Source organism: Phoca vitulina, unplaced genomic scaffold (assembly GCF_004348235.1).
Source record: "Phoca vitulina isolate PV1807 unplaced genomic scaffold, GSC_HSeal_1.0 scaffold12, whole genome shotgun sequence".
In the NCBI taxonomy this organism is placed as follows: Eukaryota; Metazoa; Chordata; class Mammalia; order Carnivora; family Phocidae; genus Phoca; species Phoca vitulina.
Window position 1 is genome coordinate 595,632 of NW_022589715.1, and position 27,787 is coordinate 623,418.

Sequence of the window (27,787 nt, forward strand, 5' to 3'; positions counted from 1 at the left end):
GATGCCCCAGGCTAATCATTTCCTTTTCCTTCCCCAGACTGGGAATTAACTACTTCAGCAAGGGGAAGGGTTTTTCAAAACCTTTTAGTGGAAGAATGTGATTAAGAAACAAAGATTTGGGTGCTAGGTATACTTAGTATTTTGGTGGCTGTTTCTGTGCCCTCTTGGTGGACAGATCTAGGGAACGTGTGTGTTAACACACATTTGCATCTATATTTCTGTATCTGCCTTTTTATCTAGAATGCCTTGAGTTCATATCAATATATCTGGCTGTCATCTAACTCTGTAGGCTTCATTTTATTTTTTTAATTTTTAAAAAATTTTTATTCATATTCCAGTTAGTTAACATAGAGTGTAATATTACCTAGACTTCATTTTAACTTTCTCCCCTTCCATATTTCCATATCTTTTCTCTGACAGTGAGGAACCTGGTTCTCATTATCCTTAACTTATTTGCTTCCATTATCATTACTTCATTTATTTGATCCACCTCTCTCTATATAACTGGTCTCCCATCTCTAGCCTCCTTTGCACAGATGTACCTGCTGTGGCTGATACTCCCTGACAGGTTGTTCTTACATGAGGACACACTCTTCACCCTATTTTGCATTTGGATGTCAACATTTTATTGTAGGAAGTAGGACATGAGTAATAATTATCAAATAGCTCTTTTTCTTTGAATTGCTTTTTCTAGCCCTAGATGCTCGCCTAGAAGTTGGACTTGAACAGCAAGCCGAACTTATGTTGAAAATGATGTCTACCCTGGAAGCAGATTCCATTTTACAAGCATTAACAAATACATCTCCTACGTGTAAGTGAAAATCACCATTGTTAGAGTATTGCGGTGAATGATTTATCTCTTGATAATTTTTAATTGCATTCAGCAGGGACAGATTTTTAAATTCCATGTGTGGTATGAGGCTGAGGGGCTAAGCATATAGCACCTCTCCCTCCCTAAGTTAGTATCAGGTTGAGAAATAAGACAAAGGATTAATAAATTGGAAAAGTGGAAGGGGAGCAAAAGACCTCCACGTAGTAATGTGCTTACGTTCAGTCCAAAGACCTGAATGATGTTTTTGTTACTGTGTTGTGAGGTTAATGAAATTCCTAGAGTTGTCTGCTTAGCTAGCTGCCTGGGAGTTCATTGCATTATATCCACATCTATGATAAAGTGGGTTTTTACGTACAATAATCGCCCCTTTTCTGGGAGAGAGATGTTTCAAGACCCCCATTGGATGCTTGAAACCACAGATAGTACTGAACCCTACATATACCATGTTTTTTCTTTACATACATACTTACGATAAAGTTTGATTTATCAATTAGGCACAGTAAGAAATTAACAACAATAATAAAATAGTTATAATCATATACTGTAATTAAGGTGTGAATGTGGTTTCTCTCTTTCTCACAATCACCCTTCTGGTGGTGATGTTTGATGATAAAAGCCTGCATGATGAAGTGAGGTAAATGATGTAGGCATTGTGATGGAGTGTTAATGTACTGTTGACCTGACTGCGGTTGTCTGCTCGTAACAGAAACCAGAAACCATGGAGAGCAGAACCCCAGATAAGGGGGCATTACTGCAGTGACATCTTTTTTTTTTTTTTTTTTTTTTAAAGATTTTATTTATTTATTTGACAGAGAGAGAGAGAGAGAACACAAGTAGGTAGAGAAGCAGGCAGAGGGAGAGGGAGAAGCAGGCTCCCTGCAGAGCAGGGAGCCTGATGTGGGACTCGATCCCAGGACCCTGGGATCATGACCTGAGCCGAAGGCAGCCGCTTAACCGACTGAGCCACCCAGGCGCCCCTGCAGTGACATCTTTACCATCCTTAAAGACTAGGATGGAAGAGATATATATGGGCCTAACTGAACTGCTGAATTGAGAGGATTTACTACCTAATTATCTACATCAAAGGAAGGCAAATGTTTTATATAAAGGACCAGATAGTAAATACTTTAGGCTTTCTGAGCTGTACAGTGTGTGTTGTAACTACACAACTCTGTAGCAATAAAGTGGCTCAATATCTAAACCAGTGGGCATGCCTGATACAGAAACTGTGACACATTGTTTTGATCATTGATGAAGTAGAATACTAGACTTGGGTAGATCACCTCCTATCAGGTGAGCACTTGCTCAGTTAAGTTAGATAGCAGCCTGTCTCACAAAGACAAAAGATTGAGGAGCTGTGCTAAGGAGATAGGGATGTTTTTATTTTTCTTAGACCTACAAATTACTTCACCTTCTCTGGAGCATGGTGAGTAAAAGGGTAGATGTACTAGTTAGAACCTAGGAAGAGCATCATGTTCTTCTTCCCCTGTGAAGGGGAGTTCACGACGCATTAGAGAAATTGGGGTTTTTAGACATGTTTGTGTCAAATTGAATTCTTTCACTTGGTGGTCTTCATTTATTTCTTACCTTAGGAAGTATATAGCAAAGCGAAAAACCGAAGAAAAGGTCTAGTGTTCTATCATCTTGGTATTGGTACACTAGTATTATTGTATCTTATCTCTCATGTAATGGAGGGATCTCTTTTGTTGGGCAGCCTCTCCATGACCACAGACAACTCAGGACTGACCTAAGTAGCCCTTTTCTTTGTTAGACATTTCTTGTTTAAAATAATTTATTAGAAGATGATTTTGTAATTTATATCTGTTTCTCTTAATATGGTGTCTTTTGATTATTGTCCTGTTCAGAACTGTGTCCCCTTTTTAATATAACTTTCTGAATATATGAGAAACCTCTCTCAGAGCTCATGTATTTCTCTGCTCCCCATTAATGTATACTCATTTATTAGTTTGGTGTGTGACTTGGGCATCAGAATTTTTTAATGCTTCCCAGATAATTTTAATGTATAATTAAGGTTAAGAATCAGTGGACTTGAGTCTAAATTATTCTAAAACTACTTTCTTAAATAGTCAAGATTCTTCTTTTTCTTCCTTTTCCTCATTTATTAATTATGAAAAAATAGAAAATAAAAATTAGAGAGTAAGGTTTTGTTCCTTTGATGGACAAATGCTGTGAATTGGGGAGCTTCTGTCTTTGGTGATTGTCTTTTTGACTTTCAGGTAATGTAAAAACAAATTTCCAAATAATATAATGATCAACCATTCTTAGGAATGCAATTAAAAGAAAGTTTTTTAAGATCTTCACTTAACCTGTACATGCTAATAGCTAGTGAACATTTCTCCTGATACTTTGTGATAAAATCATAATTGTGTTTAATTTTCAGTATCACAGTCTCCCACTGGAACAGATGATTCACTTCTAGGGGGTTTACAAGCAGCGAACCAATCCAGCCAGCTTATTATACAGTTATCGTCTGTCCCAATGTTAAATGTTTGTTTCAACAAACTTTTTTCCATGCTTCAAGTCCATCATGTTCAGGTATGACTTCAGGAGAAATGTTGTATTTTTACACGTTATTGCAAGCCTAGTAAAAGTTGAAAATAACTGGGGAGATCTTTCTCAACCTGACAGGGATGATTTATTCATTATCTCAGATGGAAAAATATTGGAGATCCTTTGATAACCACAGATCCTCAGTGATAGGTTATTTATAATTTTTATGATTTTTAAGATTTATTACTGTAGTTCCAATTTTATGTTTTACATACACCTGTGTTTAAAGACTTGAATCACCTATTTTAATTTAGAAAATTATTATTAGGTAAATTATAAATTTTAATTCAGTTTAAATTTTGTTTCATCAAGAATTTTAAGATGTGTTTGCTTGCCAACTGAATTGAAGTAACCAGAGGAAATATTTAATAGAAAAATTCATTACTCAAAGGGATTCGTTTGTAAGATTTTTGTTTAAATATATTTCATTATATAATAGGTACTTTTTTTGTTTGTTTGTTTTCCCTGTCAATTTTCATTCTTTTTCAGTTGGAATCACTTCTCCAGCTGTGGCTCACATTGAGCCTGAATTCTAGTTCTTCTGGAAACAAAGAAAATGGAGCAGACATTTTTTTATATAATGCTAATCGAATACCTGTCATTTCATTAAATCAGGGTAAGATTTATTAGAAGGAAAATTATTAACATAGCATAAATAAACTAAAAAGGCAACAGTTAGGTTAATATTACCTAATCTTTGTTTGTCATTAGGTTTATAATGTTTTAGTGGGGAAAAAAACCCTTTTTTTATACATTGACTTAATTTTCAGGAAAGAGAACAAAACCCTTTTTCTCTGGTTTGTATTATCTTCTGCCCGTGTGTAACTAAAATTTGCAGTGTTAATCTTTGTATTTCCAAAAAATACCATCTTGTTCGTGAGCTGTTCTGTTGCCACTGGTGTTTCGGGAAAATGTGAATCAGCCACCAAGGGAATTAATAACTTGGAGAATGATATCCCATTTCCTGTGGAAGTTGTATTAGTTAGCTTTTGGGGTTTTTTGTTTTTGCTTTTGACAAATGCAAGAGTGAAAATAATGGGAGTAATATAATACCCTTCTACAGAAATACAATTAGCCTTTAGCTCTGGCTGCAGGAATCTGTTTTCATTATATTTTAAGAAAAGTGTAAATGATCATCTATTTCTGCTGATTTCTCCTTCACAGGGGTGCATTCTGTGTCTTGCCTGGCTCTCGTAGGCTTGTCTTTAAACCTTAGTGACAGCCCCACTGGCTCATGGTCCCACTTAAATCTGTGTTGTCTTGGCAGGAGCCAGTCCGGCTTTAATTAATAGGTTTTCATCTCTTCCACTGCACTAATAATTATTATAAATTGTGCTCCCATTGTTATTTTCAACTTTGTTATTGTGAAAATGTTACACATAAACAAGAGTTAATGAGTAAAAAAGTAAATAACTTCATTATTATCAGATATTAATGTTCAGATTTCCAGTTGTCCCAAAATGTTATAAAATTTTTAAAATTTGAAATAGAATCCATATAAGATCTGCATATTTTAATTATGTTTCTTTAATCCCTCTTAATCTGTATAGGTTCACTCCATGTCTTTTTTATCCCCTTAACAAAGTCATTTATCAAAGAAGTTTGGTCTTTTGTCTTTCAGGATTTCCAGGGTCCTGATTTTTAGTGATTGTATCTCCATGGTGTCCTCTCAATTTCCTATAAAGTGGTAGTTAGACCTGGAGCTTAATCTCATTTTTTTTAAAAGGCAATTTCCTAGGTTGCCTCTCTTTTTACATTGTTAAGTAATGACAGTGATGCTTAGTGCCATTAATAATTCATTAGAGGTTTCAAAATGAGGATAGTCGAATTCTATCACTTCTTCTTTATTTTAGTTGAAACACTTTGATAAAGAGAAAATTCCTTTCATAGGCTAATGTCACCCTCTGTTGGTAGTTTGTATAATAGAGGCAGGGAAAATGCCAGAACTGTTTTTTTCTTTTTCTTTTTTTAGTTTTTAAATTGAATTGGTTCACAAGCAGTCTACGTGCATGATCAGTTAGTTTCTTTAATAAATATCTGTATAAGTTTATGGTTTTTCCATTTTTTTTGTTTCAGTTACAATTGTTGTGCTTACTGATGCTGAAATTTTGCTATTTGTGGTCAATGAGGTGCTCCTTTCTTAGTTGTTGTTGTTTTTATATACATACTACACTTTTGTTAGCTTTTAGTGTGATAAATATTCCAGTCTATGTGTATTTTAGCCTGAAATCTGGAATCAGCCTTTTTAAAGGGTGTTTTAAGAGCACAGTCTGGGCACTGTATTATGTTCGTGCGTTTTGAGTAACTTCTTTGGCTTCTCCAGCTATCATAAGCGCTTTCAATTCGGGCCTTGCAAGTGACCTAATTATTCTAGTTTGTGCTTTTGTTGTGAAGTTGCATTGGTTTTCAGTGATCTTACCCCATCCCTGTTTTTCTAGTATCCGCTATTATTTTCAGGTTTTGGTCTTGCAGAATGTGAAGATTTTTAGTAAAACGATATTGCAATAGAAGTGCCTGTAGTTTGAAAAAGACAACACACTTATAATGATAACATTTTATGTGTTGCAGGCTGAGCTTTAAACTTAGCCATAAGATATTATTAACTCTTAATTTTTAGTGATATTTAATGGGGAACTCTTTTCATTTCTATGCTTTGAGGACACTAGGTAGTGAATTGAAAGAAATATTTTTTAATTTGTTTCATTTTTAATTCTTAATGAACATTTGGTTTTCCTTAATTAAAAGTTTTCCCCCTTTTTCTTTTCTGTATAGCATCGATAACCAGCTTTCTCACCGTGTTAGCTTGGTATCCCAGCACGTTGCTCCGGACGTGGTGCCTTGTGCTGCATAGTCTAACACTCATGACAAATATGCAGCTTAATCGTAAGTGCAAACATTTATTCCTTTACGTCGAACTATTCCTTTAAATCTCTGACCTATACTTCTTTATTCCTTCTATCAGATTCTTAAGATTTTTCCAAGAAGTGATATAGTTGTGAAAAGATTGTGTTCCTTATTTGACTATATCTCTTCTGAATTTGTTCTTATATATCTTAGGCTTTGTGCCTCCTTACTTTGATAGTATACTCTCATCTACCATCATGAGTTCAAATCATAGTTTTACTAAAACTGATTGCTTTTTGAGTACAAAATCAAATGTTTACTGTTTTGTGTTATTTTTAAAGTAACTTTGCACTCAAAAAAAGATTTATTATATTCATAAATATGTATGATTAGTTTACCACATCTAAAAGCTGTATTCATAGAATATAATTGCTTTTTCTCAGATTGTGATAATAGGTTTTCTACTTTATTACTCCACCCCCTTTTCTTACTATAATTAGGATAGTAAAATAATTTCTGCACCTTTTTAGAAAGGAACTTTTAGTGCTTTCTATGACTTTATGTATCCTGAAGTCATGAAGATAATCCTACATTATCTTCTGTAGTGTGTATTGGTTTTATTTTTCACATTTAGGTCTGGGTTTTAATGGCATTCTTGAGAGTGTTGTGAGGTAGGGATGAAAGTTCATAGCAGACAATAAGGCCTAGCCATTTATGAATTGAAATCTTCATTCTGTCTATAGGTCATGGTAAGAGGTGGGTAAATTTCATCCCCATTCTGTTTGAGATTAATTTCATTAGATAGAAAGCTCTGTCACATTGATAAAATGTCAGTTTAAATCATTGTTTAGCATTAAAGTGCTATTATTTTCATTTGGAATGTTTTCCAAATATGGGATCGAAAACATCACTCTCTCATATTGAAGATAGATTTAACACCAAGGATAGTTTATTCAGTTCAGAAAACTGATGTGTTAACTGTATATCATTTAACAGTGTACAACCATTATACTACTGACATGCAAAAGTGAATAGTTTTTGCCTAGATTTATCTTAGAAAGCAGGGTTAAGATTTACCCAAAAAGTAGATCCCTATTTCTGAAAGAGGGAAGTAATTACCAAGAATAGGCTCACCAAAAGGTCAGTAAGCATTTAATTATTTCTTTTCCACTTGACTATATACTAAATAAGATGCACATTAAACTAGATATTTTTTATAGTCTATTTTTTATAGATTAGAAGAGAGGGAAGATAGATGAAAATAGAGAACGAGTCCAACTTAGTCAATACAGTAGAGATTCAGACCTTTTTAGTAAACTAGGGGCGCCTGGGTGGCTCAGTTGGTTAGGTGTCCACCTTTGGCTCGGGTTATGATCCCTTGCATCCCACTCACTGCTCAGCAGGGAGTCTACTTCTCCCTCTGCCCCTTGCCCCTCTGGTGCTTTCTCTCGCCCTCTCACTGTCTGAAATAAATGAATAAGATCTTAAGGAAAAAAAAAAACACTAACTCCCAGGAATTTGTGAGTTTTCCTTGAAACTAAAAGATATTTTATATACTGTATTTCTGTTGTTTCAGGGTCCATTTGTTAAGAGCATTTTTGTTTTTAAATGTTTTACAGCGGGTTCAAGCAGTGCCATTGCAACTCAGGAGAGTACTGCTCATCTGCTGGTTTCAGATCCAAACCTGATTCATGTCTTAGTGAAATTTCTTTCTGGCACCAGTCCACATGGAACAAATCAACACAGTCCACAGGTAGGATGACATTTGGAAACTAGTGATAGGCCCAGACTATTCAATAAATACTTCTGTAAAGAAAAACTTAATGCACCTAATATGTAAAATTTTTATTGCTAAGGTATTAAATGATACTATTTTATATATCCATATAATATAAAATGTTTTGAGTAATATGTAATAATAGCTATACTGAAACTGAAGCATAGTAGGTAGTAAATTTTCTCTTGAATTTTTACTGGATTTTTATGCAGGTATGTATTTTTGACATTAATTTTGGATAATTTAAGAAACATTCTGAAAAAATACCTGAAAGGGAAGCATTTCAGAAATTTTGGAATTAAAAACATTTTTAAAAATAATGTACCATTTTAATGACCTACTGTCAAGATTGATAATTAACCTAACTTAATCATTTTATAATATTAAATATATTGTTGAACAAAAAATAACAAGTATTGCTCGGAGCTTACAAACATTTTTTAGTCTTACTATAAACCCCCTTTATGTCAATTAATTTCTTGTTACATTGTACTGCTTTTTAAAATATTTCTACTTCATTTTATTTCTTTTTATATAAAATATATATTTAGTGTTCATAGCGTCTTTTCAGTGCAGGTTATGCAACATTACCGTCTTTTTAAACTTACCATCTTAAATTCTTCTCTGGATTTGCCATTAGACAGATTCTCATTTAGCTGTCTAGTCTGTAATAGTACCATCCTTTCTAATGTTTCATTTATTCAGTAGGTTTTTAAGATGCTTCTGTGTGCTAGGTCCAGGTATTGTTCTAGGTGCTGGGGATATAAGTAATTACCAAGACCAAGTCTCTGACTTCTTGCAGCTTAAATTCTGTTGGATATGTTTAGTCAGTACTCTCATATTGCATGTACTTTCATTTTGCAGATCACAATAAAACAAATGAGACAAGGATGAAAATAAGAGAAGAAACTATTGTAGTTAGATGGGGCCAGAGTGTTGGTGGGAGCAGAGGCATATTATCAAGGGATCATTGTACATAGAGATTTATGAATTTGGAATGTGAAGGTTCCTGGGATCATTGATTCTAATAACTTCATTATTTTACATATGAGAAGATGCATTATCTGCATTGCCCACAATTACGCGCCTTATCAGCGGTAGAACTAGGTGTTGGAGAGCGTGCTATTGTATAAAATAGAGTTTTTTTCTTCCCGCTTTTGTTTTTTTAAAGGCAGAATAAGTTATTGAAGATCAAACTTTCCTCTGATATCTTAGTTGTATATAGGAAGTTTGGTTAAGAATGCTATGATTTATGTGCTCAGTATTAGAAATTAAGTTTATCTAGCTTTAAAACAGTTTGAAGAATTACATTTTATTTTACCATAACTCTACCTGGGTTTTATGATCATAGCAAATTGGGATAGAATAAAATCACATGGAGAAGTGTTACAAAATATTCCAAAACATACCTGAGGTTACATAGTGTGGTTCTCACCATTTCTTTCATTGATGAGACAGAAGTTTGGGAAAGCAGTCTTTTATGAATTGGCACAGGTTTGTGTTTTTGTTTTTTTTTTTTAATTTTTTATTATGTTAATCACCATACATTACATCATCAGTTTTTGATGTAGTATTCCATGATTCATTGTTTGTGCATAACACCCAGTGCTCCATGCAGAACGCGCCCCCCTTAATACCCATCACCAGGCCAACCCATCCTCCCACCCCCCTCCCCTCTAGAACCCTCAGTTTGTTTCTCAGAGTCCATAGTCTCTCATGGTTTGTCTCCCCCTCCAATTTCCACCCCCCTTCATTCTTCCCCTCTTGCTATCTTTTTTTTTTTAAACATAGATTGTATTATTTGTTTCAGAGGTACAGATCTGTGATTCAACAGTCTTGCACAATTCACAGCGCTCACCATAGCACATACCCTCCCCAGTGTCTATCACCCAGCCACCCCATCCCTCCCACCGCGTTTGTTTTTACCTTTAGAGTTTTTTCTTTGTGGTTTTGTGTTTTTTTCATTCATGGTAGTATTTGCTCTGCTAGTCGTTAGAAGCATGACCATTTGTGGATCACTTAACCTCTTTGAGTGCTTCTGTTTTGAAATGGGTAGTTAGGTTGTTTGTGAAAATCAGTGCAAAAGTTCCTTGTACTTTTGACAGCATTATGAAGGCATTTCTTGTGTAATTCAGGTGATTTTTTTCTGTTTTGAGTTATATAAACCTACTATAAGTTCTAAACCATAATGATAAAATTATGACACTAGAATTTGTGGTTTTCAGTTTAAATATGTTAAGACCTAAAAAAATCAGTTGGTTTCCTGCTATTAGAAAATATTAATGTTAATATTTTCGTTCTTCATATGAAAAGTTAAAAGAGTATAGTGCTTGATTTAACACTTGATAACATTTATAGAATTATTCATTTAAAAATTATCAGTAAAAAGTTTTCGATTCTCTTCAGGTTGGTCCAACCGCTACACAAGCTATGCAAGAATTTCTTACCCGATTACAAGTGCATCTTTCTTCAACATGTCCTCAGATATTCAGTGAATTTTTGCTCAAGCTAATTCATATACTTTCTACAGAAAGGTAAATTTCAATGTATACATATATTCCCGATACAGAAGTAATATGTGATCCTTCAGATAAACTCTCACTTACCATTTGTTAGGGGTTTATCTGGGAACAGATAAGCAGTATAGTAGGGATTAAGGGGGAAGGGTTTATCCATTTCTCTCCTGACTGTTTTCATTCCATTTTATTATGGCTCTCTCAGATTCCTGAACTCTATGAAAGCTATACAGTACATCAAATCTCTGCTTGCTTTTAGTGTTTTCATAGATTAGTGAAATTTACTTGAAGCTGTTTAAATTGTTGTAGAATACAGAGAGAGTATTAAAGCTACCAAGGATTTTACTTGAAACCTATATGTAAGAAAACTGAAAAAAATAGCTTAAAAAAGAAAATTACAGGGGCGCCTGGGTGGCTCAGTCGGTTAAGTGTCTGCCTTAGGTTCAGGTCATGATCCTAGGGTCTTGAAATCCAGCCCTGCGTTGGGCTCCCTGCTTAGTGGGGAGTCTCCTTCTCCCCCCACCCCTACTCTCTCATAAATGAACAAAATCTTAAAAAAAAAAAGAAAATTACATACCAATCCCATAGAGAAAACCTAAATAAATTTATTAACAAAATCAGGCAGTATATTAAAAGAATGAATTGTGACCATGAGTGGTTAAAAATCATAATACATATCATATTAATTAATCATCTCATACTGTAAGACATTTCATAAAATCGACATTACTTTCTGATGAAAACTTTTTTTTTTTTTAGAGAGAGAGAGCAAGAGCAAGAGTACATGGGGGTGGGGCAGGTGGGAGGGGCAGAGGGGGAGAGAGAATCCCAAGCAGGCTTCATGCCCAGCGCAGAGCCCAACACGGTGCTCCATCTCACTTCCCCGAGACCATGACCTGAGCCAAAATTGACTGAGCCATCCAGGAGCCCCATGTTTTCTATGTTTTTAAGAAAGTCTCTGGTATCCAGATAAATTAGCCAGGAGCTTTTAGGTAAATTAATTTTGTGACTGAAAAGAAATACCCAGTCTTATTGTAAAGAGGGCATTCAGTTTTATCAAGTAAGTGTTTTGCAGATACTTTCTATCTGTGGATTGTATTTTAACAATATCCTTCAAAAAACAAGTTTTTTATTTTGATGAAGTCTTATTTGTTAAGTTTTTCCTTTATATATTATATTTGTGCTATAAAAAAAAAAACCTTTGCCTAATCCAAGGTCATACAAATGATCTGCTGTGTTGTCTTCTACAAATTTTATAGTTTTAGTTTTTACATTTATGTTGCATTTGGGTCAAAGTTTATTTTTTTGCCTGTGGATGTCCAGTTGTTCCTATGCCATTTATTGTAAAGACTGCTTTTCATTGAATTATCTTTGTATGCATTTTAAAAATCAGTTGACCATATTGGTTTTGCAGTTTCTAGACTCACTTCTGTAAAATTGATGTTTGTGTCTATACTTTTCCAACACCATATTGCCTTGGTACCTCCATAAGTTTCTTGAAATCTGGTAGTGCAGATTTTCCCACTTTGTTCTTTCTTCAGAATTGTTTTGGCTATTCTATTTCCTTTGCTTTTCCACATAAATTTGAGAGTACATTTATTGATTCTTATCTGCACTGCCCGAAATAAAACAAAATAAAACCTTGCTGGATTTTGATTGGGAATGCATCGATCTACAGATCAACTTAGGAAAAATTATATAGCCTCTTTGGATTTTTCTTTGTATACAGTCATATGGCCAGTGAATGAAAACAGTCTTATTTCTTCCTTTCCAGTGTGTGTGTCTTAGCCCTACACCCTACCCTGCCTCCTCTCCTAATGCCCTGGTTAGTACCTCCCATATGATTGATTGAAGTGGTTCAATTTGCTCTCTTTGTTTTTTTCTCACTCTTTTTTTCTCACTCTACTTCTTTCAGAAGTAGAAATGTTATTAGCTGTACCTTCTTTTGTAGATGACTGACACCAAGTTCAGGAGGTTTTTTTGTGTTCTTAATTTGCTAAGTCTTTAAAAAATCATGTATTACTCTTGGATTTTGTGAAGTGCTTTCTCTGTATCTTTTGAAATGATCATATGTTGTTTCTTGAGTAATCTATAAATACGGCGAATTACATTGATTTTTTTTTTTAAAGTGTTGATCAATATGTATTTCAGGATATACTCATTGATCATGAGGTATTATCCTTTTTATACTTGCTGAATTGAATTTAACATTTTGTTGATTTTTGAATCTATGTTTTTTATGAGGGATGTTTGCATTTTTCTTGTAATGTCCAATTTTTATGTAAAGTGTCTATTTTTTATATTAAGGTAATCCTGGACTCATAAGTCGGGATATCCCTTTTCTATTTTCTGAAGGAGGTTGTGTAAAACTGGTATTACTGCTCACTTAAATATTTGATAGTACTCGCCACCGAGGCATACTGAGTCTGGAGTTTTCTTATAGGAAAAAATGTTCCATTTATTTCATAGGTGAAAGATTATTCAGGTTTTCTATTTCTTCTTGAGTGACATTTGGCAATTTGCATCTTGAAGGAATTTGTTCATTTTTTCTATGTTGTTGAATTATTGGTGCTATTTCCTTATCCATTTAATGTTGATAGGCTCTAGTTTGATTCCTTTTTCTCATTTCTAATATTGGTAATTTTTATTTATTTATATAGGTCATTCTTGCTAGAAGTTTATCAGTATTACTGATATTTTCAGAGAATCAACATAAAGCTTTGCCCTGCCATTCAGTCCCTTTCTGACACTTTCCAAAGTCAGCATCAGATTCACAGGTTTAACTCCTCAGTCCCATAAGACTGCCCTCACTTGAGAGGGCATTTGTAAGTCCTAGGTCCCAGGCTACCACACTTCTGTCAGATTTGGGTACAAATCCAGGGGTTCTCACAGCACATGCTTCAGTTTTGATAGTTTGTAAAAATCTCACCTAGAACCCAGGAAAAACACTTTACTTACGTATACTGGTTTGTTATAAAGTATATAACTCAGGAACAGCCAAATGGAATAGATGCATAGGGCATAGTGTGTAGCAGGGGGTTGGGGAGGTTGGGTGCCTGTGAATGGGTTTGAACACCAAGGGTTCTGTGTTATTACCCTTGCATACACCAGGATTTAGCAAGTTGTTAAATATTTTCGCTGAATTCTTCTTACTCATTTGAATGTTGCCAGGGTCTGTTCTCAAATTCTGCCATAGGAGAGCCAGTGCTTCTTGGAGGTGCCTATCTTTTCATGGATTTCAAGCCCTCTGTTGGGTTTATGTGACATTATAACTAGTTTCACTTTCTCTTGTTAATTTGGAGGCACTCTTCTCTCCAGCTTTTTATATCTTAGGCATGAGCAGAACTGGAGAACATTTAATTTTGGTGCATAAAAATTATTTGAATCTTAATTTTTGAAAATCATAATCAGTACAGAATGTTTAAAATAGCACCATTTGAGGATATGAAAAACCAGAGCTTATTCCATTATGAGGAGTGCCATGTGATGCTGAAATATTATAGTCTGGGGTTTCAAAATCACCTCTTTGATTTACTTGTCCTTTGGTTTTCTATTTGGAAGGGAAGTCATTTCTGATTTTGTATAAAATGGAGAAGAGAGTAAAGAACGACTCAGGAGGAGATGGAAACTATCTGCCTGCAAAATGAAATAGTGAATACCAAGAGTTTAATTGCTAGCTTTCTTGTGTTGTGATGGTTACTTTTTTAAAAGTTTAACAGGGATTAATTTTTAATCCTCTCTTTTTCTGCAGGGGTGCTTTCCAGACAGGCCAAGGACCTCTTGATGCCCAAGTAAAGCTCTTAGAATTTACGCTGGAGCAGAATTTTGAAGTTGTTTCCATTAGTACTATTTCTGCTGTAATAGAGTCTGTCACCTTTTTAGTGCACCACTATATCACTTGCTCAGACAAAGTAATGTCTCGAAGTGGATCTGATAGCTCAGTGGGTGCTCGAGCATGCTTTGGGGGACTCTTTGCGAACCTCATTCGTCCAGGTGATGCAAAAGCAGTTTGTGGTGAAATGACAAGAGATCAACTCATGTTCGATTTGTTAAAACTGGTTAACATTTTGGTACAGCTGCCTCTTTCAGACAATAGAGAATACAGTGCAAGAGTGTCTGTGACCACCAATACAACAGACAGTGTTTCAGATGAAGAAAAAGTCTCAGGAGGCAAAGATGGTAATGGAAGCAGTAGTAGTATTCAAGGATCACCTGCATATGTGGCTGACTTAGTGTTAGCCAACCAACAGATTATGAGCCAGATTTTGTCTGCTCTGGGCCTGTGTAATAGCAGTGCCATGGCGATGATAATTGGTACGTATTGAGAATATTTCATCTTATACTTGTTTCGGGTCTGGTATCTCTTTTCATGAGCAACATATAGATTCATTTTTTTGTTACCTTATAGTGTAAAGCTACTTGATTGCAAACTTCTTAGCATGATGTAAGTGAAAACTTTTATAGAGTGGCTTCTATCAATAAGTGAAATTGAAATTAGGAAGAATTTTAAGTGTGAATTTTTTAAAAATTAGAAATTACTAACCAAGTAACTTGCAGTTTGTTAAATTAAGAAAAAATCAGTCTTCTAAGTAAGGTACCACAATTTATAGTTGTACATCTCTAATGTTTTATAGATGAAGAATTTCACATCAAATTTTGTATTAGGGAACCAGTAAGGTTTATTTATTCACATTTTCTTAAGAAGTGAAATATAAAATTTTATCCAGTAACAGTTTCTGTGACACATATATCAGTGTAAAATTTCTATATTGTTGCTTAACTTTTCTGCCTGTTTGAAAAATAATATCTGTGTTAATTTTTTTCAAATAATTAAACTTTGTAAATTGTGACAGAATTCACTCCAGTCTATTTTTACTTAATTCTTTGTGTAAGGGAAACAATCATCATATCTTTTAATTAGATGATCTGAAGTGCAATTATGTACCCACATCACTGACTTTCTATCCAATTCCTTTCTTCTCCATACATAGCTAATGTGTAAGATGATGTTGCTCAGTCATAGAGCAACTTCTTATTGTCACCAACAATAGAGCTATATCATGTGAGAAGATATCCAAAAATATGCTTTACTGAATGCTATGATAAATACCTCAGTTTCATATAGATAGATATACACATACATACATGTACACACACACATATAACTGTTACATATCCATCGTTCAGTGGTTTCAGGAGAAATGACTTTAAAGCTTCTATTTTAATTATTACTGGTTTTTAAGGATATACTTTTTTTCACAAAATGTGTAATCTTTTTATTTAAACTAGGAGCAAGTGGATTACATCTTACTAAACATGAGAACTTTCATGGTGGGTTAGATGCCATATCAGTTGGGGATGGATTATTTACCATACTGACAACCCTCAGTAAAAAAGCTTCTACAGTCCACATGATGCTGCAGCCAATTTTAACCTATATGGCCTGTGGATATATGGGCAGACAAGTAAGTTCAGTCCAGCAAATATTTCAGTAATGTAAATAGTTTCTAGCAGTGGGAATAGAGAATTATTTATAGAACAGGGAACAGAGGACTCATATACTGGAAAAAGAGCAGCGGCATGAGGTGAGAACTATGGACTATTCCTAGAAGTTAGAATATAAAGTTTTCTAGAGTTGGTATTGTCAGAAATGACCACAGTGATATAAGAATAGAACATGTAACATATTCTTAAATTTTAGATTTTTTCCCCCATTGTCTCAAGAAATAGTTCTTCCTTTCCCCTAGAAATAGCATAGTTCAATAGCAAAATGTTCTCTGTAGATGTTACATATGAAAATTTAATGGAACTTTCTTTCAAGTTATGTTGCATGTTTAGTTTCCTTTCAGCTGAAAGGGATTTGGGTAATTTTAAAAGTAAAATAGGTTAGAATATTACTGCTTTTTATCTTTCCTTATAAAATGAAATTGTAGGAACCAGTGTGATTGTTTTAACTTCTAGTCCATTTACCATTTTTTCAAATATAGGTTTTAAAACATACTTTTTTAATAAAAGTATTTTGTCAGTGTAAAATTATCATTTTTTTAAAAACTTCATTGCATATATGTGTGTGTATGATATATATATGCATATATATTTCCATGAGTAGATAGATATTTGAGAAGGATCCATTTTTATTTATTTTTATTTTTATTATTTTTTTTAAAGATTTTATTTATTTTTTGAGAGAGAGAGAGCGGGAGGAGATGGAGAATCAGGCTCCCTGCTGAGCAGGGAGCCTGATGCGGGGCTCGATCCAGGACCCTGGGATCGTGACCTGAGCCAAAGGCAGACGCTTAACCGACTGAGCCACCCAGGTGCCCAGAGAAGGATCCATTTTTTTTATTTTTATTTTTATTTTTATTTTTAAAGATTTTATTCATTCACTTGAGAGAGAGAATGAGATAGAGAGAGCATGAGAGTGGGGAGGGTCAGAGGGAGAAGCAGACTCCCTGCCGAGCAGGGAGCCCGATGCGGGACTCGATCCCAGGACTCCAGGATCATGACCTGAGCTGAAGGCAGTCGCCTAACCAACTGAGCCACCCAGGCGCCCCAAGGATCCATTTTTAAATGAAATTAGTGTCTAATGGAAAACAAAGTCAATGCCTATTTAAGGTCAAAAATGACAGTAGTAGGTATAGACAGATGCTTTAAAAAAATACTCTGAATTCAGAGAGGAGACTGTACACTTCCTTTCTGATTCAGGTAAAATTTCTTATGTATTTTGGCAGATATGTTGTATTTAGTGATTTAGATTAAGGCTGCCATTTTAGAATAATTAACTATTAAAGAATATTATATTTAATAAGCTTAATTGTTCTGATTCACAGGAAATTCATAATTAGGATTTTAAAGTCACAATACACTTTTTTCTTTCTTTCTTTTTTTTTTAAGGGCTCTCTTGCTACCTGCCAATTATCTGAACCATTATTGTGGTTTATTTTGAGAGTACTGGATACTAGTGATGCCTTGAAAGCATTCCATGATATGGGTAAGATAAATTCCAGAAATTGTTATTTAGTATAATCATTTGACGGTGTATGATCTTATTTTTGTAGTATTCTGCAAAAGGTGACTCAGTGTCAAACTATCTTAAGGTAATTTTCATTTGGTGTTCTTTGTAAATTTAGGTGGTGTTCAGCTGATTTGCAACAATATGGTTACTAGTACAAGGGCTATTGTAAACACTGCAAGAAGTATGGTATCAACTATTATGAAATTTCTTGACTCTGGTCCGAATAAAGCTGTTGATAGCACTTTGAAAACAAGAATACTAGCTTCTGAGCCTGACAATGCAGAAGGGATCCATAACTTTGCACCCCTGGGTAAGAAAGGAATTATTAAATCTTACTGGTTTGGGTTTATATAGTTTATTAGCTGGTATGAAGCAAAAATAGTTGTTGAAGTAAGTTGATCATGTTACAATAACACCAATTACAAACAATTGATTTTAAAGGTAGCAGTTTTTGAAACTTTCTGTTGATTAGAAGGAAGTTTTTAATGGTTCTTCAGCAATCACATTTGTTTTTATTTCTGAGTTAAATAGTAAAACAGTTTGTGAAACTAAATAGCAAATTCTTAGGTCAGTTTTCATTGTAAATGTTAATCAGTTTAAAGGACTTGTTCTTTCTTATTTTGCATGACTTTTTAAAAGTAGCTCCAGATTTAAATAGTTACTCCTTTTCCCAGCTTACATAGTTTCTTTTTATATATTCCTTTCATATTTCTAACTCAAGAATAGTGACAACTAAAATAAAGGTGATTATTTTCAAGTTGAAGGTTGTCTTGAACATAGTATTTTTACTTAAATTATTTGAGAGTTGTGCTAGATTTGTTGTTACTACTACTTTAGTTTTCATTCGACATGTGAGTACAAAGAAATTAGATAACAATAATAAACTTGTCACCTTGCAAGTTGACTAGATGTCCTGATGTTTTGTGAATACTGTGACAAATCATGCTATATATACTAACAAATACATTCGTAGCATCATATGTCACGGTTTTAGCTAATTTTTCTAGTTATTATGATTTGAATAGTTCTTGATGTTTTATTTGGTTTCTTCTACAAAGTTCTTTTTATATTTAAAATCTCTTCTGTAGGTACAATTACATCTAGCAGTCCTACTGCCCAACCAGCTGAGGTGCTTTTACAGGCCACGCCGCCGCATAGAAGAGCTCGCTCTGCTGCTTGGTCCTACATCTTTCTGCCAGAGGAGGCTTGGTGCGACCTTACCATTCACCTTCCTGCAGCAGTGCTTCTGAAAGAGATACATATCCAACCTCACCTTGCATCTCTTGCAAGTGAGTCATATCTTTTGTAAAGAAGTATAATGAAAATAAACTGTAAACAAGAAACACTTACAAATAATATTTAGCAAAAAGTGATACACTTAGGTACGATTCCCCAATTGCTTAATTTTGTAGTTTTTTTTATATAATATTCAACATTACCACCGAATCATTTCCCATGAAATGAATTGTCATGGCTATTCCCCTCAAACAAATAGAATGTTGCATGAAATCCAGACAAATATATTTCAGTTACATATAATTTGGCCTTGCCTTTCCTCCGAAATTAAGCTGTAGCATTGAGATGAGTTAGTTTATACACCCGTGGATAGCAGTATTATTTTCTCCATCCCTGTCCTCAGTGCTAGTCCTATAATGTGAAATTAAATCTTTTAGATTTGTCTTTTCCCCTTCCCATTATAAGATAATTACATGTAAGGAATATTTTATTGTAATATTTTGGATATTTGAGTGTGATTTTTTTAATTTGTACTATTTTGAGTATCACTCATTTTGATATGTTTTTGTCACTTTGCAAGTTAAATAATTCAAAAGAATTTTTAGAAAACAAGTTTTACATTAAGAGGAGCAACAACTCTTTCAGGTATTCATAAAAGAATGTGAAATACTATTTTGCATTTTTTATCCCCAAATTCTTTCAGTATAAACATATAGTGATTTTTACAGAATTGTTGAGATTGTCACATTCATTTTTGTTGCTGATTAATTCTCATTGTTGTCAAATGTCAATAATTGGATGAAGAACTGGGAAACTTTGTAGATCCCTGGCATATGTGGAAGAATGAATTTTCCACTTGCAAGATTAGACTACTGTTATTCCCTGGAATTCACACCTCTTAGATAAAAAACAGATATAATGGCAGAAGGAAAATGCATGAATTCATAGTGTTTTTGCAGATCAAAAACAACTGTATTGTAAAATATGAGTCAATATAAGATGTAGGGGAAAATCTAAGATGAGGAAGAAATTGCTTTTATTTAGAAGGAGTAAGAGTGGTCCTTGTAAATGGTGGCTTTGAAGTGGGGCTAGAATTTGCACATGGGAACTGAGATGGAAAGAGCGTTACAAGGATGAACTCTGTTCATTATAAAAAATCACTAGTTTTGGGGCACCTGGGTGGTTCAGTCAGTTAAGCATCCAACTCTTGATTTTGGCTTAGGTCATGATCTCAGGGTCATGAGATTGAGACCTGCGTCAGGTTCCACGCTGGGCTTGGAGTCTGCTTAGGATTCTGTCTCCCTCTTTTCATCCACCCCCAATGCCCCCATTCCTATGCCCCTGCCCCCACCCCACCCCACTCAGGCACACACACTTTATATTAAAAAAGAAAATCACTAGGTTAGGTGTTCCCTACTATAAGTGTGCTTAATAAAACATTTTGGTTTTATTATTGGATTGGAGCAGAAATTGAAGATATGTTTTGTTCCATTGGAAATAACATAGTCTTTAGAATCAAATATGGGCTTGATTATAAAATGTTGCCATTTGTTCATGTAAGAATTTGGATTACTTAATCTCTTTGACTTTGTCAGTTGGTGTAAAATGTGGATAATACTTTTCTCAAAAGTGAAGATTAAATTTCAAAATTGATATGACTTGCCAATTCTCAGTGTAAACCTAGCATGTAATTGGCATATGGTAAAGGTTACTCCCAGTTATTATTAAAATTAAAATCAAAGTTCAAAGGTCATTTTAGTTGATAGATATATTTCTTATATGGGCTTCCGTGTTATGTTAGAAATAATTTTCCCATATTACTTCATTGAGCCTACCTAAATTTTAGCAGAAAATGATTTAAAATAAAATCTTGATGTTTCATTAAATTTTGAAAGGGAAATAAAATATTAGAGGCAAAAGCAGTTTTTAAACTCACCTATATTAAAAATCATTGCAATATGGTAGTACTGAAATAATGAGTTGGTAGGAAAGCGCTTTTTTTCTATATTCTTCTTTCCCACATGACTTAACAATAGTAAACCATGGCATATTAATAAAATGTCCCACATTGTTGGTGATAATTCTGAGTAAAGTAGGAATAATAGACCAATTGCCTATTTGGCAGTTTTCTTTTTTTCTTTTTTTTAAGATTTTATTTATTTATTTGACAGAGCGTGAGTGAGCATGAGCAGGGTGGACAGGCAGAGGGAGAGGGAGAGGGAGAAGCAGGCTCCCTGCTGAGCTGGGAGCCCAATGTGGGGCTCAATCCCAGGACCCTGGGATCATGACCTGAGACGAAGGCAGACGCTTAACGACCGAGCCACCCAGGTGCTGCGGCAATTTTTTTTCTTGTAGAGACTCAAGAGCGTACATGTGGATTACATATATTCAGTTATCTTTCTTTAGGTGAATCTTAGAATTTTTAAAATACTCTTTGTTATATTGTAGGTTTCATATTTTATGTTGGAAAATAGTTCCAAAATCAGTTATTTTGAAAGTCATTGACAAAGTATGATGTGGCATATAAATTTTCTTTTGCAAATTCATAGTGAATATAACTAAAAGCTGCTGTTTTACTGGGATTTCCACTAAACCATGAAGTCCAGTTCACATTTTCTTGAGTAATTTTTCAATATTCTTTTCCTACAGCCTGCCCATCCTCAGTGTCCGTTGAAGTGAGTGCAGATGGGGTAAACATGCTACCTTTGTCCACTCCTGTTGTCACAAGTGGTCTCACCTACATAAAAATTCAGCTGGTAAAAGCTGAAGTAGCTTCTGCTGTCTGCCTTAGACTTCATCGCCCACGAGATGCCAGCACATTAGGCCTTTCACAGATTAAATTACTGGGCCTCACTGCTTTTGGTACCACTTCTTCAGCAACAGTTAATAATCCCTTTCTTCCATCTGAAGATCAGGTATCCAAAACAAGGTATGTTATGTATCTCAATTGTAAAAAAAGCTTTCTGAGTTCTTTATGAAATTATTTATTCTGTGGCTTCTTTTTTAGGGCTAGGAAGGTCTTTGCTCCATAGGTAATTTATATAATACCATAATTTTATCAGATACATTAGAGACACTAATTCTGTAGAACCGGAACTTAAGGCTGGTTAAAATTGAGATTTATGTGTGTTTAATTCTTGAGGTAATCTACAATGTGGTATAAATAGGTATGGGTTTCTGTTCTTTGGATCACAGTCTGATACAAGAATTTCCAAGTGTCTGTCACCAGGATACATCTGAGCCATACAAATTGACCATATGGACAGAGACCTAGTCTTAATATGGTAATTCCTAAATGCCAATTACTAGAAGGGTTAGATTGGAATCATACAGATTGACCAAGTAAACCAAGACCTGAATATATCCTTTAATTCACTTTCATTTGGTAAAGTTTGATAGTTGATAATATTATAGACTGGTTCTGTTAAAAGTTTTGCCTGGTAAGAAAATTTAGGGTTTTTGTTTTATTCTCAAGCTGCCAAGACTTTATAGTTTTGCACAGCTATAATTTTATGCAGTTTATATTTAAACATATAAATATATGTATATGTTTCTGACTAATCGTGTAGTTCCTAAACGCGATTAGTGGTTAAGTATTATTTGTTCTGTTATGGAGGAAACTTACTGTGTTTAATTCCTTACTGATCTTCCAGCATCTTTTTTTCTTAAACAGATCGGTGTTGTTTATGAAACAACATGCTGATCTGTTTTGTTTTACCCCAGAAGTAATTTGAGCTACTTAAATTTACCACATAAACCATTTTGTGTTGTATATTTCAGTATCGGATGGTTACGGTTATTGCATCATTGCCTCACTCACATCAGTGATCTGGAAGGAGTGATGGCCAGTGCAGCTGCACCTACTGCTAACCTGCTGCAGACCTGTGCTGCCCTACTGATGTCCCCATACTGTGGAATGCACTCACCCAACATTGAGGTTGTGCTTGTGAAGATAGGACTGCAGTCCACTAGAATTGGCCTGAAGCTTATAGACATTCTTCTGAGAAACTGTGCAGCATCAGGCAGTGATCCTACAGGTGACAGTTAACTTTGATAGTTTAAGTTTTACCTATCTGCAAAATAATGACAGTTGAATTACGTGATCTCTATGACTAAACCTGTTTCTGAAATTAATTTCCATTATGGCTTCAATGTTTTAGGGGTTGGTTTGTTATTTTTGTTGTAATTTATAGAAGAATTATTTTTAATTAATTTAAAATTAAATTGAGCAAATTTTATCCCATTTGCTAATTGAGCAAACTTTCTTTTGGTTCTTTATTGCAAGATTTGAACAGCCCTTTACTTTTTGGAAGACTGAATGGACTCTCTTCTGATTCTACGATAGATATTCTTTACCAGCTTGGAACAACTCAGGATCCTGGAACAAAAGACAGGTATATGTTGATCTTGTTTTTTAAGTACACACATACACACAGTCACATGGTAGTGAATGTTACTTGTCATACTTTCTCCTTAGAGTGTTTCATAAAAGCTAAGGCTGTTGATTATATTGCATATTTACCTGTATGCTTTACATGATACAACTGTTAGAGGAACATTTAACATAAATTTTTATATATTTGGACCTATTTTAAGCAAATTTGAACTCAAATAGAATTTTTAATCAATATTTTTGATTGGAATGGAATAAAATATTACATATTTTTACACGAACCGTGTTGTGATGAGATCTTTATAAATTGTAATGGTCTCATAATCATACTATCTAAGGTAGTATTTACTAACTGTTTCTGAATATAGGACTATTGTGTCCATATTAGGTACATAGACTATTTTGACAATGATAATAGTGTTTGTTTTGATTACTTATTATTTATAATATTCATTGACAGCTTTTCAGTAAACTCTCTACCTTTTTTCTCTTTCCTACCACAAAGTGAAACGCTATCAGTAAATAACATCTGAACATTTCACCTAGATATTTAGTGATGTTTTATAAAGGTAATTTTTAGATGAGTTTTACTAATGTAGTTCTTCCTTGATGTCTTCAACCTCCAAATTGGTAAGAATGCCAAGTATTTTTGAAACATGTTTTTATTGGTAAATTTTTGAGTGATGACTTGGCATTCTCTTGTTTTATATATATCATTTATATCAGAAGAACATTTATAGAGTATGTAACTCTATAAACAGTCTTTTGTTTTCTGAGTTATGTTATCCTTTAATATTTTGATTAATATTTGAGAAAATCATTTGATATTTTATTAATTTGTTTATAAATTAACAAATTATTAATTTTTGTGGGTACTTAACTCATAAGTATTTACTGAGTAGCTGCTATATGCCTGGCACTGTGCCAGACACTAGAGTGTCGAACAAGTTCATTGAATCCAGCTTTTATCTTGGTTTGAGGAGACAGGATACTGTCATTCACAAGGGAAGATTTACATAGGTCAGACTTGGGAGTATATAGTAGAGTGTCAGACATGGAAGGTGCCTGGTAAATATTGATACTTTAACCACTGATAATGTAATGGCTTTTACTTATTGTAGGCTAGTTGCTTTCATATTTTCTGATTAAAAATGTTTAAATGACATTTAACCAAGTAAATTTATTTTCAGCATGATAACTTCAAAATATTAAATAAGCTGACTTCCATTAAGCTTCTTCCTTTACATGAGTTATATTTTTATTATATTTAAAAATAGGTTGGAATTTTTTTAAAAATATTTTTTGATAAAAAATTTTTGCCAAGTTTGAATCCTAATGGTTAATAGGGTTAAAAAGAATATAAAAAATGAGTTTTAAATATTTTTCTGGAACAGTTTTCTTAAAATCTCTTAAAATTATTTGATTCTTTAGTAGTTTTATGGTTTTTATCATAAGAAAATTACCCTAAACAAAGTTGTTTTTACTGCATAATACTTTTTAAAACATAACTGTCTTAGAACTCACATAATAACAAGATGGTTGGCTTCTGTGGACTGAGAAAATCTTACCACTCCATAATTTCCTCATCTCTCTTCTCTTTTTCTGACTTCTCTTAATTTCCTGTCATATGAAATTTAAAGGGTCTTGTCCTTCAGGGCAGAGAGGAGGATTAAGTAGATTTATATACCTTCGTACCCCCATTTCTTTTACCGTGAAACAAAGAATCTTACGATCTAGAAATGTGAAAGCAAACAAAAATATAAATACCATGTTTTAAGAACTCAATTATAAATCTTATCCCATTTTCTGTATTTTATATAAACTCCAAAGCCTTATTGGTTTAAAAAGTCTTGTTCTCAGTCAGTAGCGCCCTGCTCCAGGGTATTGAGGGTAGGGTAGCACTTGAAAAAAGGTATATATTTTGGGGCTATATTCTGTTTTCAGCGTGAAAGGGGGTGGGTGACTGCTACTAGTATTTAATGGTTGGGGACCAGAGGTGTGACACGTGCTATATTGCATGAGGTTCTGCACAATGAAGAATTAGCACCAGATTACTGCTCTAGGTTGTGTGGATTTGTTACAAGATAAAATTTACAGACAGTGAATTTGTTAAGCTTTGTATCCTGTAATTTCAGATAGTGATAGTTTTTTTTTTTTCTTTTAAATAAACGAGTTAAGAAGTTAATGTTTATTTGCAAAATTATAGTTACGTTATTTCAAACAGTTTCGTCAGTTAAGATTAGTAAGGTTATGGGAAAACTAGAACTACTATATTCTTTCTGCTTATATAAATTCCTTTTTCTTCCTATTTTAGATTAAATTTACCAAAAACAATACGTTATTCTCATATATATGTTGCTTACATGTAATGGTGATATTTATCCATATTAAATGTCAGTTGTGGTATAATTGGTTATTTGAATTCGTTTTCTTTTAAGAATCCAGGCCTTGTTAAAATGGGTCAGTGATTCTGCAAGAGTGGCTGCTATGAGGAGAAGTGGCAGGATGAGCTACATGTGCCCTAACTCTTCAGCAGTAGAGTATGGTCTTCTCATGCCATCTCCTTCTCATCTTCACTGTGTGGCAGCAATTCTGTGGCATAGTTACGAACTGCTTGTAGAGTATGATTTACCAGCGCTGCTGGACCGAGAGCTCTTTGAGTAAGTACGATTTTTGAAATCCTTTTTTTCCCCAGTACTAGATCTTTATAGGTTTTCACTTGATGAAACAGCATTTTATATGCCTATTTGGATAATAATAATACTTTGAAAGTAGTAGTTAAATTTAGTCAGGTGTAATTTTGAAATAGGTGTCACACAAATTTGATTAATTTATATTCATGTCATTGCGTGCTTTTCCCACCTAAAATCAGAGTGTTTAATGTATGTGTTCCTCCAGTTCGTAGTGTTTATTCTTTTTTGCAAATTCACCCACCAGAATTTTTTTTTAATAGGCTCCATGCCCAGCGTGGAGCCCAGTGCGGGGCTTGAACTCATGACCTTGAGATCAAAACCTGAGCTGAGATCAAGTGTCAGACACTTAACTGACTGAGCCACCCAGCCCCCACCCCACCAGATTTTTTTTTATCTTTAATGTACAACTAGGGAGAAAAAGTATAGCTAGAAATTTTGAAAGAGTTACTACTTTGGAGAGTTTTTATGCTTAGTTGTTTTTGCTACTTTCTGGATATCTGATACAGTTGTTCCCCTCAGCTAAGGCTTTGCTGAACTTACTGCCTGATAATTGCTAAGTCTGTGAGAGAATATCATACTTATTTCTGAGGCGTTCCATGACTCTTAAAAGATTGGCCTTTTGTCCTTCAGTCTGTCATTTTCATATTTGGCCTTCTTGGTTGGCATAACCCATGACTTATTAGTGAAACTCCCTAATAGCTTCTGATTTGCAAACGTGAATTTTAAGCCATCAGTCATGTCAAATTCAATCTAAATGTTTCTTTTGTATAATTTTTCAGTGTTTCTTTATGTGACTTTTTTTGAGGTCACAGAGAATGGTAGATCCATTTTAATACAGATCTCTTGATTTTCTGTACTCATTTTACAGGTCTAATATAACTTTGTCTACCTGAATACTTAAATAATATATATCACAAGCAGTCTTCCTGGAATCAATTGACAAAATATTGTTTTGTCAAATAAAATGTATAATCTTACAGATTTTATAATTTTATAGAGTATTGGTTGATTTCTAATAGAAGTATTAGAAACAGTGAGGTCTTTCTAAAGATACATACATAATGTTAACCTGGCATCTTTTATTCTCCTAGGTTACTTTTTAATTGGTCCATGTCTCTTCCCTGCAATATGGTTTTGAAGAAAGCTGTTGACAGTCTACTTTGCTCCATGTGTCATATACATCCAAATTATTTTTCTTTGCTCATGGGCTGGATGGGAATTACCCCTCCTCCAGTGCAGTGTCATCACAGACTGTCCATGACTGATGATAGCAAAAAGCAAGATCTTACTTCATCCTTAACAGATGACTCTAAAAATGCACAAGCACCTCTTGCACTAACTGAATCACATTTGGCGACCCTTGCGTCCTCTTCTCAATCTCCAGAAGCTATCAAACAATTATTGGACTCAGGTTTGCCTTCTCTTCTTGTGAGGAGTCTGGCTAGTTTTTGCTTTAGTCACATTTCTTACTCAGAAAACATTGCTCAGTCAATAGATATTTCTCAGGACAAGCTCAGGCGGCATCATGTTGCACAGCAATGTAATAAGATGCCTATCACAGCAGACCTGGTTGCTCCTATTCTTAGGTTTTTGACAGAAGTTGGCAGTAGCCATGTTATGAAAGACTGGCTCGGTGGGTCTGAAGTCAATCCACTGTGGACAGCACTTCTGTTTTTATTGTGTCACTCTGGATCCGCTTCTGGAGGACATAATTTAGGTGCCCAACAGACTAGTGCAAGATCAGCCTCTCTTTCTTCAGCTGCTCCAACAGGATTGACTACTCAACAGAGGACAGCAATTGAGAATGCGACTGTTGCGTTCTTTCTGCAGTGCATTTCATGCCACCCTAATAATCAAAAACTGATGGCCCAGGTAAGATTAGAAAAATTGGCTTATGTTTTAGGCATCTT

The 27,787-nt window shown here is 34.3% G+C and overlaps 1 protein-coding gene across 8 annotated transcripts in view; it reads left to right on the forward strand.

Annotated features, from left to right (window-relative positions):
* The window catches only part of BIRC6 (baculoviral IAP repeat containing 6), a 226,517-nt gene that overhangs the window by 118,313 nt on the left and 80,417 nt on the right, over window positions 1–27,787 (forward strand). For all 8 annotated transcript variants that reach the window (XR_004300267.1, XM_032410257.1, XM_032410255.1 and 5 more), the window contains 16 exons: window positions 695–811; window positions 3,234–3,388; window positions 3,893–4,019; window positions 6,176–6,286; window positions 7,867–8,000; window positions 10,431–10,558; window positions 14,292–14,854; window positions 15,830–16,005; window positions 17,435–17,531; window positions 17,671–17,865; window positions 18,644–18,844; window positions 21,441–21,720; window positions 22,572–22,828; window positions 23,077–23,185; window positions 25,623–25,844; window positions 26,969–27,749. Coding sequence is in view for 7 of the 8 variants with exons in the window: in XM_032410257.1 (XP_032266148.1) it covers window positions 695–811; window positions 3,234–3,388; window positions 3,893–4,019; window positions 6,176–6,286; window positions 7,867–8,000; window positions 10,431–10,558; window positions 14,292–14,854; window positions 15,830–16,005; window positions 17,435–17,531; window positions 17,671–17,865; window positions 18,644–18,844; window positions 21,441–21,720; window positions 22,572–22,828; window positions 23,077–23,185; window positions 25,623–25,844; window positions 26,969–27,749 (3,653 nt within the window). In the remaining variant the exon portion in view is untranslated. The remainder of the gene's footprint in view (window positions 1–694; window positions 812–3,233; window positions 3,389–3,892; window positions 4,020–6,175; window positions 6,287–7,866; window positions 8,001–10,430; window positions 10,559–14,291; window positions 14,855–15,829; window positions 16,006–17,434; window positions 17,532–17,670; window positions 17,866–18,643; window positions 18,845–21,440; window positions 21,721–22,571; window positions 22,829–23,076; window positions 23,186–25,622; window positions 25,845–26,968; window positions 27,750–27,787) is intronic.